Source organism: Rutidosis leptorrhynchoides, chromosome 6 (assembly GCF_046630445.1).
Source record: "Rutidosis leptorrhynchoides isolate AG116_Rl617_1_P2 chromosome 6, CSIRO_AGI_Rlap_v1, whole genome shotgun sequence".
Classification (NCBI taxonomy): Eukaryota; Viridiplantae; Streptophyta; class Magnoliopsida; order Asterales; family Asteraceae; genus Rutidosis; species Rutidosis leptorrhynchoides.
This window is the reverse complement of record NC_092338.1, coordinates 355559979-355581127: the sequence shown is the minus strand read 5'-3', so window position 1 is coordinate 355581127 and position 21149 is coordinate 355559979. Positions and strand designations below refer to the sequence as shown.

The window sequence follows — 21149 nt, the reverse complement described above, 5'->3', positions numbered from 1 at the left end:
AGGTAGTCATTTCAGTCGAAAGAACGGCGTCTTGATGACCATTTTGAAAAACATACTTCCACTTTGAGTTTAACCATGATTTTTAGATATAGTTTCATGTTCATAAGAAAAATCATTTTCCCAGAAGAACAACTTTTAAATCAAAGTTTATCATAGTTTTTAATTATCAAACCCAAAACATCCCGCGGTGTTACTACGACGGCGTATATCCGGTTTTACGGTGTTTTTGGTGTTTTCAGGTTTTAAATCATTAAGTTAGCATATCATATAGATATATAACATGTGTTTAGTTGATTTTAAAAGTCAAGTTAGAAGGATTAACTTTTGTTTGTGAACAAGTTTAGAATTAACTAAACTATGTTCTAGTGATTACAAGTTTAAACCTTCGAATAAGGTAGTTTTATATATATGAATCGAATGATGTTATGAACATTATTACTACCTCAGGTTTTGTGGAAAAACCTATTGGAAATGAGAAAAATAGATCTAGCTTCAAAGGATCCTTGGATGGCTTGAAAGTTCTTGAAGCAAAATCATGACACGAAAACAAGTTCAAGTAAGATTTCCACTCGAAATAAGATTGTTATAGTTATAGAAATTGAATCAAAGTGTAACACCCCGGATTTTAGTGTATCAGAAAATGTTCCTGAAAGTGTAAGAAAATGTGTGCAGCAGAAAGCGCCACTAAAAGTGAACCTAACACTTATGCATTTTCAGAATTTACATCAGAATCAGAGTTAGGCAAGTTCAGTCCCTGAAATTCAGAGTCAGAATCAGACTCTGCAGAAGGTCGCGGCCGTAACAGAGAGGGTCGCGGCGCGACGATTAACTAGTTTCAAAGTCAGGAGGCATGTCAAGGAAACCACCAGACCACGTTATATGTCGCGGCGCGACGATTGAGGCCGCGGCGCGACAATCAGGGCGGACTGGTACCAGTTTTGTGATTTTAAAAGATGTTCAAGGGCATTTTGGTCATTTCGCATTTGAGCCAGATTTGAGATCTTAATCTCATCCATCCATTTTATTTCCTTTTATCTTTTTCCTTTTCTTCTTCATTTTCTCTCAAACACCTCAATTGATTCAAAGGGATTTTTGGAAAGGAAGAAGCGGGTTTTGATCGAAAGCGTAAGAGATAAGTTTGTTCTCCTCGTTCTTAGCTACAAGGTGATACTAGCGGTAAGCTCTAACTCCAAATTTCATTTTCGTGTTCATCATTCAAATTTGGGGCTTTTGGCGTGTATGTTCATAGATGGAACCCATTTAGTTGTTAATTGAAGATTAACACCAAGATTCGGGTTTATTGTTATTATTGGCGGGTTTTGAGTTTGTTGAACAAGTGTAAGTTTGTAAGACTTGCAAAGGGTAATCACTAGTATTTAGTGATTGTTGAGGTGTTGGAAGCCTTTAGGGTTCATGTGGTTGACTAATTTTGATTAGAGTCAAAATTAGAGTTTGGTGATGATTATGACCCAATTGTCGATTTAATAAGGTTTATAAACTTAAAATGGATTAAGTTGAAGTATAAACCCGAGTTAAATATGTTTTGGTGTCAAAACTTGTTCATGGCGAAATGTTGACTTCTTATGGGTCAAAATAGGGTTTAAGTGTCATTTTGGGCAAGATAGGTGTTTAACACCTATGATTGGGTCTAATTGGCGTATTAGGACCATTCTCACTTGCGTTAGTGATTATTGGTTAATTTGGGCACGGTTTGTACTTGGAAGTGCATTTGGGTCAAAATTGCACTAGTTGTCAATTTGGGTTGATTTGTAAATCCACCCTAATTTTGTTATTTGTATTTGTGATAAATGGAATAGGTACATTCCATCGGCGATTGCGGATTTTGGTTTGGCATCCATCAAGACTTCAAGGTGAGTGTTAATATCCTATATGCATATGTATGTGTAGGATGGGTGCGGGTCGGGTGAAGGGGTTCTCGTTTATAGTGCTCACTTCTCGTATAGGTGGAATTGTTGGACTTGTGTATAGATCCAATTGGCACGGTTGTGCGTTTTTGGTTGACCACCTTGGCGAGGTGCACACTTTGTGTGTACGTTATCACATGGGCGTGTGATGTGGATTATATAACCCCAATGGCGAAGGGTTAATATTGTGATGTGGACTTATATAACCCCAATGACGAAGGGTTAATTTTGTGAGTGGAATAATTATATGTGTAGGTATATAATGTATCTATTTGTTGTAGCGTGAGATGTGAAGTGTTGAGGTGCTAAGACACCATGTTTTACGTGACGAGTGAAGCATCGAGGTGTTAAGATGCCACTCGAGGTGAAGCATCGAGGTGTTAAGATACCACCTAGGAGTGAAGTGTCGAGGTGTTAAGACACCACTCCATAATAAAGGGTGAAGTGTCGAGGTGTTAAGACGCCACCCGAGGGTGAAGTATCGAGGTGTTAAGATGCCACCCGGGGGTTAGTGATACGAGGTGCTAAGTACACTAATGGATGTTGTGAACTCCGATGGCCTTTCGCGGGCGCCATTCCCTTGTACGATTGGTTAACCATGGTTATTGTGTTGTAAGCGTGAGCATATTATATTGTTCGAGTTATATATATATATATATATATATATATATATATATATATATATATATATATATATATATATATATATATATATATTGTATACGTATAATGTTGTATTGTCGTGATGTAGCTAACCCTCCGGGTGTAGTTTATTGGCGTTGTTCACATCGACGTTGGTGAACTTATCTTATTGATGGTATTATTAGCTTGTTGCTTAGTGATCGTACGGTATGCTTAGATTAGCTTGCCTTTATGCTTGGATGCTCCGGTATGAGGTATTTGTTTATTTATGTGGCGTGTCCATTTTATGCATATATATGTATGTAGTATATTTTCACTCACTAAGCGTTAGCTTACCCTCTCGTTGTTTACATTTTTATAGATTTGCATGGAGGAGGTGGCTCGGGTAAGCATGGGGACTAGTGGACTCGCGTAGTTGCTTTAGAAGTGTGCTTTTGGAGTTATTAGGATTGGGTAGTGTATTCCCAATCACCATGCTCGTTCGGATATTTAAACTATGTATTAAATGTTTTAAGGCTTATTGAACTTATTGTTGTGTTAAAGATGTTTTTGGAAACATAAATGGGACCTAAATATTAATGTATTAAAGAAAAAAAATTTATGGGCCGGTTTAAATACGTGTTGGGTCGTTTCACAAAGTTTGAATATGAGTATTACCTTATATTATAAAGATATCTTACTGTAAATAAGAAAGATTTCTTGAGGCTGGATGATCACTTTACAAGATTGGAAGTAAGCTAGCAAACTTGGAAGTATTCTTGATTTTATGAAACTAGAACTTATAGAATTTATGAAGAACACTTAGAACTTGAAGATAGAACTTGAGAGAGATCAATTAGATGAAGAAAATTGAAGAATGAAAGTGTTTGTAGGTGTTTTTGGTCATTGGTATATGGATTAGATATAAAGGATGTGTAATTTTGTTTACATGTAAATAAGTCATGAATGATTACTAATATTTTTGTAATTTTATGAGATATTTCATGCTAGTTGCCAAATAATGGTTCCCACATGTGTTAGGTGACTCACATGAGCTGCTAAGAGCTGATCATTGGAGTGTATATACCAATAGTACATACATATAAAAGATGTGTATTGTATGAGTACGAATACGGGTGCATACGAGTAGAATTGTTGATGAAACTGAACGAGGATGTAATTGTAAGCATTTTTGTTAAGTAGAAGTACTTTGATAAGTGTCTTGAAGTCTTTCAAAAGTGTATGAATACATATTAAAACACTACATGTAAATACATTTTAACTAAGTCGTTAAGTCATCGTTAGTCGTTACATGTAAATGTTGTTTTAAAACCTTTAGGTTAACGATCTTGTTAAATGTTGTTAACTCATTGTTTATTATATTTAAAAAGATGTTAAATTGTTACATTATCATGATATTATGATATATAATATATCTTAGTATGATATATATACAGTTAAATGTCGTTACAACGATAATCGTTACGTATATGTCTCGATTCGAAATCATTAAGTTAGTAGTCTTATTTTTACATATGTAGTTCATTGTTAATACACTTAATGATATATTTACTTATCATTTAACATAATTAACCAAGTGTATCAATATCTTAATATGATTCATATGTACTTAGTAAGACGTTGTTATAACGATAATCGTTATATATATCGTTTTCGAGTTTCTTAATTCAATAGTCTCATTTTTATGTATATAACTCATTGTTAAAATACCTAATGAGATACTTACTTATCATAATATCATGTTAGCTATATATATAACCATATATATGTCATCATATAGTTTTTACAAGTTTTAACGTTCGTGAATCCCCGGTCAACTTGGGTGGTCAATTGTCTATATGAAACCTATTTCAATTAATCAAGTCTTAACAAGTTTGATTGCTTAACATGTTGGAAACATTTAATCATGTAAATAACAATTTCATTTAATATATATAAACATGGAAAAGTTCGGGTCACTACAGTACCTACCCGTTAAATAAATTTCGTCCCGAAATTTTAAACAGTTGGAGGTGTTGACGTATCTTCTGGAAATAAGTGCGGGTATTTCTTCTTCATCTGATCTTCTCGTTCCCAGGTGAACTCAGGTCCTCTATGAGCATTCCATCGAACCTTAAAAATTGGTATCTTGTTTTGCTTAAGTCTTTTAACCTCACGATCCATTATTTCGACAGGTTCTTCGACGAATTGAAGTTTTTCGTTGATTTGGATTTCATCTAACATAATAGTGAGATCTTCTTTAGCAAAACATTTCTTCAAATTTGAGACGTGGAAAGTGTTATGTACAGCCGCGAGTTGTTGTGGTAATTCAAGTCGGTAAACTACTGGTCCGACACGATCAATAATCTTGAATGGTCCTATATACCTTGGATTCAATTTTCCTCATTTACCAAATCAAACAACGCCTTTCCAAGGTGCAACCTTAAGCATGACCATCTCTCCAATTTCAAATTCTATATCTTTTCTTTTAATGTCAGCGTAGCTCTTTTGTCTACTTTGGGCGGTTTTCAACCGTTGTTGAATTTGGATGATCTTCTCGGTAGTTTCTTGTATTATCTCCGGACCCGTAATCTGTATATCCCCCACTTCACTCCAACAAATCGGAGACCTGCACTTTCTACCATAGAGTGCTTCAAACGGTGCCATCTCAATGCTTGAATGGTAGCTATTGTTATAGGAAAATTCTGCTAACTGAATGTGTCGATCCCAATTGTTTTCGAAATCAATAATGCATGCTCGTAGCATGTATTCAAGCGTTTGTATCGTCCTTTCACTCTGCCCATCAATTTGTGGATGATAAGCAGTACTCATGTCTAGACGAGTTCCTAATGCTTGCTGTAATGTCTGCCAGAATCTTGAAATAAATCTGCCATCCCTATCAGAGATAATAGAGATTGGTATTCCATGTCTGGAGACGACTTCCTTTAAATACAATCGTGTTAACTTCTCCATCTTGTCATCTTCTTTTATTGGCAGGAAGTGTGCTGATTTGGTGAGACGATCAACTATTAGCCAAATAGTATCAAAACCACTTGCAGTCCTTGGCAATTTAGTGATGAAATCCATGGTAATGTTTTCCCATTTCCATTCCGGGATTTCGGGTTGTTGAAGTAGACCTGATAGTTTCTGATGCTTAGCTTTGACCTTAGAACACGTCAAACATTCTCTTACGTATTTAGCAAAATCGGCTTTCATACCCGGCCACCAAAAATGTTTCTTGAGATCCTTGTACATCTTTCCCATTCCAGGGTGTATTGAGTATCTGGTTTTATGAGCTTCTCTAAGTACCATTTCTCTCATATCTCCAAATTTTGGTACCCAAATTCTTTCAGCCCTATATCGGGTTCCATCTTCTCGAATATTAAGATGCTTCTCCGATCCTTTGGGTATTTCATCCTTTAAATTTCCCTCTTTTAAAACTCCTTGTTGCGCCTCCTTTATTTGAGTAGTAAGGTTATTGTGAATCATTATATTCATAGCTTTTACTCGAATGGGTTCTCTGTCCTTTCTGCTCAAGGCGTCGGCTACCACATTTGGCTTTCTCGGGTGGTAACGAATCTCAAAGTCGTAATCATTTAACAATTCAATCCACCTGCGCGGTCTCATGTTCAGTTGTTTCTGATTAAATATGTGTTGAAGACTTTTGTGGTCGGTATATATAATACTTTTGACCCCATATAAGTAGTGCCTCCAAGTCTTTAATGCAAAAACAACCGCACCTAATTCCAAATCATGCGTCGTATAATTCTGCTCGTGAATCTTCAATTGTCTAGACGCATAAGCAATTACCTTCGTTCGTTGCATTAATACACAACCGAGACCTTGCTTTGAAGCGTCACAATATATCACAAAATCATCATTCCCTTCAGGTAATGATAATATAGGTGTCGTAGTTAACTTTTTCTTTAACAATTGAAACACTTTCTCTTGTTCATCCTTCCATTCAAATTTCCTCCCTTTATGCGTTAATGCAGTCAAGGGTTTTGCTATTCTGGAAAAATCGTGGATGAACCTTCTGTAGTAACCAGCTAGTCCTAAAAATTGGCGTATATGCTTCGGAGTTTTCGGGGTTTCCCATTTTTCAACAGTTTCAATCTTTGCTGGATCCACCTGAATACCTTCTTTATTCACTATGTGACCGAGGAATTGAACTTCTTCCAACCAAAATGCACACTTTGAAAACTTAGCGTACAGTTTTTCCTTCCTTAACAACTCTAGCACTTTTCTCAAATGTTCTTCATACTCTTAGTCATTCTTTGAGTAAATAAGTATGTCATCGATGAAAACAATGACAAACTTGTCAAGGTATGGTCCACACACTCGGTTCATGAGGTCCATGAACACAGCTGGTGCGTTAGTCAACCCAAACGGCATAACCATAAACTCGTAATGACCGTAACGCGTCCTAAAAGCAGTCTTTGGAATATCATCCTCCTTCACCCGCATTTGATGATACCCATAACGTAAATCAATCTTAGAATAAACCGATGAGCCTTGTAGTTGATCAAATAAGTCATCGATTCTCGGTAGTGGGTAGCGGTTCTTGATGGTAAGTTTGTTCAACTCTTAGTAGTCGATACATAACCTATATGTACCATCCTTCTTCTTGACAAACAAAACAAGAGCTCCCCATGGTGATGTGCTTGGTCGAATGAAACCACGCTCTAAATGTTCTTGTAATTGGCTCTGAAGTTCCTTCATTTCACTGGGTGCGAGTCTGTATGGAGCACGAGCTATTGGTGCAGCTCCCGGTACAAGGTCTATTTGAAATTCAATAGATCGGTGTGGAGGTAGTCCCGGTAATTCTTTCGGAAATACATCGGGAAATTCTTTTGTGACGGGAATATCATTGATGTTCTTTTCTTCGAAATTGACCTTTCTCAACGTGTGCTAGCACAGCATAGCAACCTTTTCTTATTAGTTTTTGTGCCTTTAGGTTACTAATAAGATTTAACTTCGCGTTGCTCTTTTCTCCGTACACCATTAAGGGTTTTCCTTTTTCTCGTATAATGCGAATTGCATTTTTGTAACAAACGATCTCTGCTTTTACTTCTTTCAACCAGTCCATACCGATTATCACATCAAAACTCCCTAACTATACTGGTATCAAGTCAATCTTAAATGTTTCGCTAACCAGTTTAATTTCTCGATTCCGACATATATTATCTGCTGTAATTAATTTACCGTTTGCTAATTCGAGTAAAAATTTATTATCGAAGGGCGTCGGTGAACAACTTAGTTTAGCACAAAAATCTCTACTCATATAGCTTCTATCCGCACCCGAATCAAATAAAACATAAGCAGATTTATTGTCAATGAGAAACGTACCCGTAACAAGCTCCGGGTCTTCTTGCGCTTCTACCGTATTAATATTGAAAACTCTTCCGCGGCCCTGCCCATTAGTATTCCCCTGCCCATTAGAGATCAATTAGATGAAGAAAATTGAAGAATGAAAGTGTTTGTAGGTGTTTTTGGTCGATTGTATATGGATTAGATATAAAGGATGTGTAATTTTGTTTACATGTAAATAAGTCATGAATGATTACTAATATTTTTGTAATTTTATGAGATATTTCATGCTAGTTGCCAAATGATGGTTCTCACATGTGATAGGTGACTCACAAGGGCTGCTAAGAGCTGATCATTGGAGTGTATATACCAATAGTACATACATCTAAAAGCTGTGTATTGTACGAATACGAATACGGGTGCATACGAGTAGAATTGTTGATGGAACTGAACGAGGATGTAATTGTAAGCATTTTTGTTAAGTAGAAGTACTTTGATAAGTGTCTTGAAGTCTTTCAAAATTGTATGAATACATATTAAAACACTACATGTAAATACATTTTAACTGAGTCGTTAAGTCATCGTTAGTCGTTACATGTAAATGTTGTTTTAAAACCTCTAGGTTAACGATCTTGTTAAATGTTGTTAACCCATTGTTTATTATATTTAAAGAGATGTTAAATTGTTACATTATCATGATATTATGATATATAATATATCTTAGTATAATATACATACAGTTAAATGTCGTTACAACGATAATCGTTACGTATATGTCTCGATTCAAAATCATTAAGTTAGCAGTCTTATTTTTACATATGTAGTTCATTGTTAATACACTTAATGATATATTTATTTATCATTTAACATAATTAACCAAGTGTGTCAATATCTTAATATGATTCATATGTACTTAGTAAGACGTTGTTATAACGATAATCTTTATATATATCGTTTTCGAGTTTCTTAATTTAATAGTCTCATTTTTATGTATATAACTCATTGTTAAAATACCTAATGAGATACTTACTTATCATAATATCATGTTAAATATATATATAACCATATATATGTCATCATATAGTTTTTACAAGTTTTAACGTTCGTGAATCACCGGTCAACTTGGGTGGTCAATTGTCTATATGAAACCTATTTCAATTAATCAAGTCTTAACAAGTTTGATTGCTTAACATGTTGGAAACACTTAATCATGTAAATAACAATTTTATGATTAAGGTATCAGAAGCATCCAATGCAAAACCCAAAGAAATGTACTCAATCAAATTACAAAGGTCTTTATATGGGTTGAAACAATTGGGTCGCATGTGGTATAAGCGATTAAGTGATTACTTGATAAGCAAAGGGTATACAAATAATCTTATTTGCACATGTGTATTCATTAAGAGAACAACATCTGGATATGTGATCATAGCTGTTTATGTCGATGATCTTAACATCATAGGTACAAATAAAGAGATCCATGAAGCCATTCAACTCCTAAAGAAAGAATTTGAAATGAAAGATCTCGGAAAAACCAAGTATTGCCTTGGTTTGCAGATTGAGCATATGCCTAATGGTTTACTTGTACATCAAAAAACTTATACAGAAAAGATTTTAAAACGTTTCAATATGAACAAGGCAAAACCATTAAGTACTCCTATGGTTGTTAGATCACTTAATATTGACACTGATCCATTTTGTCCCTGTGAAGATCATGAAGATATCCTGGGACCAGAAGTACCATATCTTAGTGCAATTGGAGCTCTTATGTATCTTACAATTTGTACAAGACCTGACATTTCTTTTGCAGTTAATTTGTTGGCAAGGTTCAACTCAGCTCCTACCAAAAGACACTTGAATGGGATCAAACACGTATTTCGATACCTTCGAGGAACTACTGATTTAGGATTATTTTATTCTAACGATTCAAAACAAGATTTAGCTGGTTATGCAGATGCAGGTTATTTATCTGATCCACATAAAGCCAAATCTCAAACTGGATATGTATTCCTAAATGGCGGTACCGCAATATCATGGCGTTCTAAAAAACAAACACTTGTTACAACATCATCAAATCATGCCGAAGTGATTGCATTACATGAAGCTACTCGGGAATGTTTTTGGTCGAGATCAATGACACAACTCATTACTGATTCTTGTGGACTAGAATACGATAAAAGCCCAACAACTATCTATGAAGATAATGCAGCTTGCATAGCACAGATGAAAGAAGGATATATCAAAAGTGACCGAACGAAACACATACCTCCTAGATTCTTCTCATATACTCAAGATCTCATCAAAGACAACCAGATTGAAATGAGATATGTTCAATCCAGCAAAAACTCTGCCGATCTTTTCACCAAAGCACTTCCAACTGCTATTTTCAGAACACACGTTCACAATATTGGCATGAGGCATGTTCAAAAGATGTAAAAGCTCAACGATGTCTACTTAAGGGGGAGTCAACTCTATGCTGCACTCTTTTTCCCTTAACTAAAGTTTTTTCCCACTGGATTTTCTTTAGCAAGGTTTTTAACGAGGCATTACTAAGTTGCTCTTTAAAACAATGTCATCCAAGGGGGAGTGTTGTGATAAAGACAGAAAACATGTGACTGACAAATTTGAATCAAATCACGGATGTATTATTATTCTACCTAACTGCACAGTAAATTATTGTATTATAAATACCAAAGGAAGTGATTTGCATAAGATGCACACATAGAATATATTTCATATATCACCATTCTTTTACTCTCTCTTATTTTAAGTTTATTAGTAACCTATAGTTAAGAACAAACCCACTAAAGGTAGTTATAAGCCTACTGAATTATAACACTATTCATATATTTTCCAAAATAAAAATTGCATGTAGTTATCCTGTACACTATTTGTCACACCAAATTTCGTCGTTTCAGCTGTTTCGGATTGTCGTTTTGAGTTTGCGTTCACACTGCAATCGGTCCCTCAACTTTGACTCAGTTTACACAACGACCCTTCAAGTTTACATTTTTTCGGAGGTAGAAAGTGTAAATATATAATTTCATTAAAATAAAATAAACTAATTCCACCCGAATTTTTAACGGGCCCTATCTTCTCGCTCGGTGCGAGTTAAATTTTTCTAGTTGAATGGCATACATACACACCTATAATACGCTCCGTTAACTATGAATACGCAACCCAAAGGCCCCGCGGCATCGCGCAGGCCCATTTTCTAGTTTCTTCTAAAGTACAATACAATTCACTCTTTTAAATACTCATAATATATTTAATTTAATTTAATACTATATTATACATATATTCATTTGAAAAACAAAAGAAGACAAAAAAATGACACTATTTAATTAGGACTATTTTGTAATATCCATTACATTCAAGGGTAAAAACCTTGGCTGTTTTTGGCCTCTTTGAAAATGACTTTTTAAAGGTTAAGTACTAAACATTTGTCACTTAAAAACAAAAGTATCAATGGTTTACTGGCTAACCATTCGAGTTATACATCAATGGGTCAAGGGTTCGAGACCCGGCTACCCCTATCTTTTTATTCTATTTTACTTTTTACCCATTTTTTCTTCATTTTATTAAATTTTTCATAATGCACCCCTTAATTTTTTTTTTCCCCTAATCACTCACTCCCATTCTATTATTTCTAAATTCTTTTTTCAATGTAACTTTTTTTATAATTTGTACATGACTAATTTATTTTTTCTTTACCACTTCTTTTTAATATTTTTTTAAAAAATCTTTTAATTTACCTGCTCTTTTTCTTTACGATATTTTTTTTCTACTCTCACAATTTACTATTCCAATAAAAAGAATATTCAAATTATGTTGATTTTAGCTATTTTAGTTATTTATTTGAAACATACTTTATCTTTCATTTTTTATGGTTATTAATATTTAAGTATTTAATTTAAAAGATAGGTTGTGTACAACGAAAATCTGGCTAATTAGTGATATATAAAAAATAAAGGGTTCGCCGCCGCAACGCGCGATTAACCAAAATACTTGTTTGTGTTTCATTGAGCAAAAAAAAAATTAAAATTCAAGGGTCAAAATAGAAATCAAGTTCGACTCAATAACTCACAAAAACCACATTATGTGAGTTCACATAGAAGATAGAACCCTCCATAAGGCGCTGTCGGAAACTCGATCTCGCAATTTCATTAAATCCGTTTCATGGATCACGATTCGGATCCTTCGTTTGATCGATCGGTTAGTTTGTATCTTCATTTTACAGATCTCGTAATTTATTGTTTATTTTTCAACAATCAGATATGAATTTTTATTTTTTACGATCTGTTTAAGTTCAATTTGATGATATATATTTCCCTTCCTTTAAGCTAGGGTTTGTATCGTGTGTCTATATATGATTTCGTTCATGCAGAACATTTTTTTATCTTTGTTCGAATTGAGTCTCCTTTGTATGTACAACTGATTTATTTTGTGTGTGTTGTGTAATTGTTTGTGATTTTGAGAATTTGATCCGTGGAAGTGTAGTTTATGTTTGTGAAATTGAGCTTACATTTCAAATTGAAGTAAAATTTAGGGTTTTTTCCTGATAGTTTCTGACCACACTCAGTATATTTTGGAAGCGATTATCCTGTTCATGTTTATATTTGCTAATGATTGTAGTATAATTTAACTGGAATGTGTTATGTTTGATAAATATCGTCACCTTGTTAGTTAGATGAAATTAATCAATTGTGATGGATGAGGTTTATGAGTAGGTGATAGAGTGTATCCTCTTTGAATGGTTCGTTCTTCTCTATATCCACGGAAGAATAACTTATCAGTTGTTCTAGGTGGCTCGATAAGTGTGTGTGAGACAAAGATAATGCATAGAAGATACTATCTCTGCTCAAACCAATTGTAGTGGTGGAGCCTTTTTTTTTTTTTGGGATGTTGGTGAGTAGGGTGAGGTAGTTGATGATGAATTTGATCCCACTATTTAGCATAAGGTTCATCATTTTCCTAAAAAACACATTTTTGGGTGTGAAATATAGCTATTCGTTACCCATTCTCTAATAATCAAATACCTTAAATACCCTTTGTTATCCTGATGTTCACTTATTTACTATTCATTTTCTAAAACGTCATATTTACTCAATTGTTTACTGGCAGCAATTCAAGGATGCAAAAGCCACAGGATTCAACCCAGGATTGATTGTTTTGCTGGTTGTTGGTGGGCTACTGATTACGTTTCTTGTTGGAAACTATGCGCTGTACATGTATGCCCAAAAGACCCTGCCTCCGAGAAAAAAGAAGCCAGTCTCCAAGAAGAAGTTGAAGAGGGAGAAACTGAAGCAAGGTGTTGCAGTACCTGGAGAATAGACCGTCAAAAAGTGGGCCGTAAAGTTGTGTTAGTGTCCAGTACTGTCTTGTGAGATGATTGCAGTGTTTGTAGTTTTGGTTTATGTTTATTTAACCGTGAGTGGTGCTATTCTAGCTTGATTCATCATTGTGTTTGGTTACTTAGCCCTAGCCACCCCCAAGGGTGTTAACCATGGTCCATGGTAATAATCAGCTTAATTCGTGTTGCATGCAGCTTTGATTCTCTTTTATACTGGATTTAAACTTCATTTATGAGGTTTTGGTGGGCGGGTGGGGATGAGTTGGGTAACTGCCTCAAAGTGTGTTCAGGTCAGGATTGTTATACCTGGAAAATTTTTAGTTGTGTGAATAATAAATCTGGTATAGAAATGACTTAAAAACTATAGTTAGTAATATAAATAGTTATCTGAAACGATAATCACGTTGGATGACTTCTCACTTTCTGACATGTTTGAACCCATTTGACCCAATACCAGTAGCTATTTTGCTTTGGTTTTGCTACTGACATCTCCACAAGGCGACAACTCTTAATTAGTCAAGCATGCATAAATAAAATGATTGTATTTCAACCATTTTTCAAGTATATTTAGTTATTTATGGTGTAGGTACAACTACTTATGAATGTCTTAAGGTCGTGTTGACACCCAATTGAGTTCCAAGTTCCAACTCATGTTTAGCCAAGCACGGTGTAGTATATCTTAACCAAAATGTGAACTTCTGTATCGTCCACAAATATTCTTACAAAAAAAATGAATGACTGGTTCCTTTTGAAAGAGAGATCTCTTTGAAGATTCTCAAACTATAAATAACTAAAAATAAAAGGGAAAAAGAAAAAACCCTCAGAAAGTTGTTCAATTTGTAGTTACAGGTTATGTCAATCAATACCTCATGTTAGTGATGTTACCAACCATATAAACTTCTTATTACTGAAATAAAGTTGGCAAGTATTTTGCAAGGATGAACATTACCACTGAACAAACTTTTATTCAAATTATAAAGGTTGACAACCTAAAACCAAAATATCTGTATCTATGCTAGTAAATATGTGCCATTCAAGCAACAAAATTAGTTTCAACCTTTAAAAGACGACATCTTTAACTTCTGTAGATGGTTAAGTGTTACTTTGAGCCTTTCACAGTTGTCTTAAGAGCACTGGGAGTGGTGACTGAGGTTACTTAGCATGTCAGCCGTGACTTGATGAGTCAGAAAAAGTGAGGAGTGGTGACCTATGTCAGTTAGTGTGTTAGTTAGTGTGTTAAAATAATATTTTATTATATTTAATAAATTATCCCTTTGAAAAAAAAAAGCAAAAAAAATAAAAATGGGTAACCTCCGTCGCCTACACGACTGACATGGGGGGGACGAGAGTGTGCGACGGACTTGGGGAGTGGCAAACTAACTGACTTGGTGTGGAACGGAGGGGGTACGGAGGTCCACTCCCACTGCTCTAATCTCAAGAATAGGCAAAGTTGGCGCGATTAGGCCGGAGTCTAAAGGAGCTGTATAGAAAACATAGGTTTAGAAAAAATCAAGCAAAGTTCACAGAAGATGAAGCAAAAAGTCCACGCATTATCAAGTGGGATGAAAAATGCTAGTTATAGCTTTTGTCGCAAAAAAGAAAAACTTAGCTAAGGAATCACTACAAAGCGGAAGCTTTAGTTCAATATATGCATCTTTATTTTACTACCATTATAGGCTATGTTTGGCAAAACTAACTAGTAGCTGAAGCTGTTAGTTGGTAGCTGTTAGCTGAAAGCTGATAGCTATTTGCTGGTAGCTGGTAGTTGACAACTGAAACTTTTAAAATATATTTAGGTGTTTGGTAAGTAGCTGGAGCTTTTAAATAAATGGTAAAATGACAAAAATGAGCAAATAAAAAAAAAAAAAATAGTTAATGCTAATATCTAAGAGTTTTTATCAGTGTTGTAAAAGTCGGACGACTTGGCCGACGCGTCGGCCGATGCGTCATTTTTTTGGGTTCTCCGTCCCGTTTTTTCGAAAAACGACTCAAAAGACGGTCAAAGCTAAAAGTTCGGTCAAAGTCCATCAAAGACGGTCAAGTTGATCAAAAATGGTTAAAATCAGTCAAATTTTCGTCAAGATGTGATATGTTTTAAAATTAGGGTTTGTTTTCATTTTTTGAACCGCTCTTTTCTGTATGTCCTTACTAATTATGTACTCGGTAACATTAATTGAGTTTGAAGTTTGATTGTTTTTAAATTCAAGTTCTTATTTAAGAAATTTATGGTACATAATCAACTATTTTATACATATATAAATATATATTTAAGAAATTATTAATAAAGTCAACGTTGGTCAACGACCGATGCGTCGCCGACGCGTCCCCGACTCGGCCGACGCGTCCTTTTTAGGTCTCGACCGATGCGTCCCCGACTCGCGACTTTTACAACCTTGGTTTTTATTAATCATATAGACAATAGCCAATAGTTATATTAAAAAATAATAATAACATAACAATAATAAACAAAACAAAACAAAACAAAATAGAACTTATTTGAAAAAAATTAACGTGAAGTTTCTTTAAGAATTCTTTATATCAAGTCATAAAATAAAACTTTAGCTTTATCTTTACTACTGATTATGATGGTATCGATAAAAATGAAAATGTAGTTTATGGGTTTTAAGTTTATTCAGTTAAAGGTAAGAGGCAAAAAAAAAGGTTATGTTACGTGGTAATATATATATATATATATATATATATATATATATATATATATATATATATATATATATATATATATATATATATATATATATATATATATATATATATATATATATATATTGGTAGGATCAAGAGAGAAGTAACCATTCGGGGGAAGCGGGGGGAAGCAAAAACTTTTTTTTTTTTTTTCGTTTTTTGAAAAAACTTTGTTCACGAACATTATAGATGAGATGAAAATATGAACATTTAGTAGAGACACTTTGTGATAAATGTTTTTATTTTGGCGGGAAAACGCTCGAAGAAGTAATATATAACAATTATCGTGTTTTTCAAGCGTATTTTGAGGTTTTAGCTATTGGGGTTTAGATATTAGGGTTTAGATATTAGGGTTTATAGGGTTTAGATATTAGGGTTTAGAAATTTAGGGTTTAGGGTTTAGATTTAGTGTTTAGATTTAGGATTTAGATTGAGTTTTTAACACGAACGGTTTAGAGTTTAGGGTTTAGGGTTTAGGGTTTGGTGTTTTGGGTTTATGGAATAAACCCAAAACACCAAACCCTAAACTCTAAATCGGACTAAATTTTACTTCACAAAACATGGAAAAAAAAACGTTCATATTCTTCACGAACAATATTATCTTGAATGTTATTTTTGTCGATCGTTTTCCCGCCTAAATAATAACATTCATCACGAAGTGTCTCTTCTAAATGTTCATATTTTCGTGTGATCTTGATGCCGGAAAAAAAAAATTCAAAAAAAAAAATAAATTTGCTTCCCCCCGCTTCCCCCCGATTGGTTACTTCCCCATTGATCCTGCCCATATATATATATATATATATATATATATATATATATATATATATATATATATATATATATATATATATATATATATATATATAATGTGGATACAAAAAGCTCTTTTTCCATTTCAAACGCTTGATGTGCTAGCGTTTCTAATTTGAGCTTTTTCACTTATCAAAAAGCTTTAAGCTATATCAACCAAACGAAGCTTTATGTTACATATGAGCTTTTTCATAAAAGTTAAAAGCTAGAAGCTTTAAAAGTACAACTTCTAAAGCATTAGGTATAACTTTTCAATGCACTTTTCTACCCCACTAACTGCCAAAAATCGAGAACGGTACTCAACTCTTGCATTAAAAAATTGTACCTCTAACTTTTATAAATGTACATACAAGGAACCTCGCCATGTCTTTCCCCACTTCCTTTTTTTTTTATATTGAAAAAATTGAATTGTATTAAATGAAAAGATCTTCATTAAAACAATGAAGATACAATACAAGTTACAATGACAGAGTCAAGCTCGGTCGAAAAAGGACAATACAATTTGAAAAGAAGCAAAGCTTAAAAGCAAAATAAGTATGGATTGTGCTCCCATACATACGAGTGGACATCGTTTTAAAGTTTAAGATTGGTAGCCCAAAGGAATGTCTTTAACTTGATATTGCAGACCAAGACCGAAAGACACGTGAACTTTCCATTGAATATAAAGTCGTTTCTTGCCAACCAAATTTCCCAAATTGTAGCGGACCGATCAATTTCCAAAACTTAGAGGCCTTAATACCCATACCAAAAACTCAATCAAACGAAAATTCTTCAATTGAACCCAGAAGAACCAAATATAAATTCCACCATCTAAATAAGTCCGCCCAAACTTTGAACGACCACTTACAAATTACAATGTAACAAAAGATGATTGACGATTTCGATTTCATCCAAACACCAAACACACAAATTCGATTGGGATGAAGGTAAGATATGTCTTTTAATGAGAACGTCTTTAACGAATATGCTATTGCGAATTGCGAGTTAATGAAACAACATAACTTTAGACGGGACATTATTACCCCAAACTACTTTTGGCCAAGAGGGGGTTGTAACCACATTTGATTGCACCAAGATTCGAACCGCATCGGATACCGAATACAACCCTTCTGTTGAAGCTGACCAAATAATTTGGTCATCGACCAAATTGTTAAAAGGAACATGGGATAACAGAAGCAACAAGTCCTCTAGAAATTTGGAATTAAAAAAGGAAAGAGGATGAGCCAATTGTAGATCCCACTTACTATTATGGGAATGTTGATCAAACATGCGAAACATCTTAACAGTGGCCAAGGGACATAGACAAGAGGCATAGAGTGAAGGGAATGCATCTTTTAGAATACAATCATTAATCCATGAGTCATGCCAAAATAAAATATTCGTTCCGTTGCCTAACTTCCACTTCCAAGCGTTTGTAATAATACCATGTAGATAATTATCGTTTTGCAAATTAATCAAATCCCTCCAAATGGGTGAAAGTTGTGAAGAATGTAAAGAAGAAACATCGTTTGTTAGTTTACCTCGAAAAGAAGAACCAAAGGAGGACGCCAAAATTGATTTCCAAAAACAAGGCTTGCTAGAATTGAAACGCGCCCACCATTTACTTAGCATTGCTAAGGTTTTAATTCGGAGAGGTGTAATACCTAAACCACCCAAGTCTTTGGGGAGACAAACCGTGAAACACGTGTTCTTCTTTAAACAATCGCCTCCCCAAAGAAAGTTCCTTCTATATCTCTCTAATTGTTTGATAATTGCCACCGGAGCTTTATAAATAGCCATATAATGGAGAGGTAAGTTAGAAATGACCGCGTTGACCATGACCAAGCGACCACCGAATGAGAGACATCTACCTTTCCAACCGGCTAATTTCTTTTTGAACTTTTTAACAATCGGATCCCACATGAAAATTCTATTGGAATTAAGGCCTATCGGAATACCTAAGTACTCCATAGGAAAGATGCCCACTTTACAATCAAAGATGGCCGAAATGGTAAGCATATCTTCCTTAGAGACATGAATACCGTAAAGGGTGGTTTTAGTAGCATTCATTTGAAGCCCAGATTACCAGTTAATACTATAAATAGGTGTGGCTGTAATTCAACCCAGCTATGGCTTAAATCAGAACTGAACGAACATCAACGAAAGAACTCTGTAACATGAAATAGTGAACTTCATTAACACCGCATTACTTGATTCATTACAAACAATATTCCACCACAAAGTAAAATCAAACAAGTTTCAAACTTGTAGTTGACTTATTTACACATATTACCATGTATCAAAACATACATAAAAACAGATCTTCAACTTCAAGACAGTTTCAAGCTCCATGACGACCCATGGTCTGCTCACCAGGAGGAATCATAACCAGCATTGGTTGGGCCCCAAATCCAGGATGAGGAAGCCTGCGACGAATCTCACGACCTTCTTGGCACAGAGCACATGGATGACAGCAAACATGAGTTGCAAAATCACATGCCAACTCAGCCTGTTCCAATTGTTCTTCGTCCATGTCACAGCATCCACCGCATGATTTACTCATCGACTCCCAGTTACCCTATCAAAAACAGTAAAGAAAAATTTGGTCAAATGTTGGGTCAAAAATGCAACATGTAACAATGTTGTGATCTTAAGTTTTAACATTATAACCAAATGAGATACAAAATTAAAAAAATCAAGGACACAAACTCTTTTCCCAAAGGAAAGCAAAGTAAAGCTAAATACAGGATAACATAATCTGAAATATGTCTTGTTAAAAAATTATAACGTGCGTATCATAACTTAACTTATTGAAATAGGGGAAAATGAGTAGTTGAAGCACAAAAGAGACTTGCCTGAAGGTTGAACTTCCTGCGGATTGTGGTACGAGTAGGATACGAAAACCAAGGGGCCGCGCAGTTCCATCCAAAAAAGGAGTTACCAATCAGATATAGACCAGTGTATGGCAAACAATGATTTGCAAAAGTTCCAGGAGCAGATCCAAGCCGTTCAACGTTACTTCCATATACCACACATGGGGCCACACTTCCAAGAAGACCTGTTAAATGTATAATTGATTGCATTGATTATTAATAAAAAAGTAATCTCAGCATTTAGCACACTCTAGAGGTAAAGTTGTTGTTATGCAAATCAAATGCTGGCAAATGGCTACCATATATGATGTATAACTGTATATCTCTTTAAGTTGACAATCACAAGATCTCATTGCAAGTAATTTTACCATTCTAGACCTTTTTTTGTATGTTACGTCAATCTTCATACATATAAGATCAATCATTAACATTAAAGAATCCAATACAAAGACCAGATGATCATATATACATTAAAAACCCTAATTATCATCAATAAATTGTACAGATCTCAAGAATAGATCAAGTAAACCAATTAAGTAGTTAAAATTAAAGAGGAAAACTTACAAACTTCAAGATCGCTGCTGCAGAATTCATCATTACGACCTAAACAAGCAAACAGGCCTGAATCCCAATGAGCCCTAGGTAACGGCTCTCCCATGACGTTACCACCGCCGTTAGTTAACGGCAATCCGTCAGCAGTCCAACCGTAAACAGCTGCATGATGAGTATGAAAGTCTTCCGGAAGTGGAGCTTGTTTCAGCCCCGATTCAAGGTCAGCTGACTTTGAATTGGGGATCAGGGTTTTGGTGGTGGTGTTTTCATCGGTGATTGTAGGGTTTGATTGTTGATTGTTGTTATCTGCTTGCAGAAGAGATTGATTTGATAAAAGAGGGCTTGATTCTTCGTTATTTGCCATGATTTTTGATGAACAGTTGATACTGGGTATGTGCAAATTTTGGGGGAGAAGATGTGTCTAATTTTCTTCTTTTTGTATTACTACAAGTATTTCATGAATTTCATAAATTACTCCGTACGAACGGGCTTAGTACAGATATTCAAAACAGATTACTTAATTAGTAAGACAACAAATAACGCGACCGTTTCCTTTTTCGATCGACGCTCACATTGTATCACAAACGCTCGTAATGGAGCGTTCGTGGATGAAAAACTTGAAGGCGTTTGTCAAACTCAAACGCTGAAAAAGAAGAAGAGGGTGTGTTTGACGTGACTGATTGTGATTGGGTGGCTAAATATAGTTGTATGACATATATAGCCGTTGGCTTTTTTTCCTATATGAACACACTACAATCGTTATAGTTTTCACACTTCATTCTCACAATTCATAATTCTCATCTTTAAAAAAATGGATTTCTTAGCTCAAAGTATTGATATTTTGTTTGATACTTCTTCGTCTGATGACGAAGAACCGGAGATGGTCGAAACATCAAGACGACGTGTGCAACGAAATCCATGACTTTATATTAATAGAGATCGTGAAACTACATGTATTGCATTATGGAACGCCTATTTTTCATCAAACCGACATATCAAGCACACATATTTAAGAGACGGTTT

At 34.8% G+C, this 21149-nt stretch overlaps 2 protein-coding genes across 2 annotated transcripts; one reads left to right on the top strand and one right to left on the bottom strand.

Annotated features, from left to right (window-relative positions):
• Nucleotides 1–11923: 11923 nt before the first annotated feature.
• Nucleotides 11924–13324, top strand: LOC139855545 (DNA-binding protein S1FA-like). The gene is made up of 2 exons (XM_071844778.1): nucleotides 11924–12071; nucleotides 12981–13324. The coding sequence occupies exons 1-2, from the start codon at nucleotides 12036–12038 to the stop codon at nucleotides 13188–13190; spliced, it is 246 nt and encodes an 81-aa protein (XP_071700879.1). The 5' UTR covers nucleotides 11924–12035; the 3' UTR covers nucleotides 13191–13324.
• A 5552-nt stretch (nucleotides 13325–18876) lies between these two features.
• On the bottom strand, nucleotides 18877–20596 carry LOC139852805 (cell number regulator 8-like). The gene is made up of 3 exons (XM_071842138.1): nucleotides 20139–20596; nucleotides 19557–19759; nucleotides 18877–19279 (listed from the first exon to the last, which is right to left on the bottom strand). Exons 1-3 carry the CDS (start codon nucleotides 20488–20490, stop codon nucleotides 19043–19045), a joined length of 792 nt encoding a protein of 263 aa, XP_071698239.1. The 5' UTR covers nucleotides 20491–20596; the 3' UTR covers nucleotides 18877–19042.
• Between the last annotated feature and the right edge of the window lie 553 nt (nucleotides 20597–21149).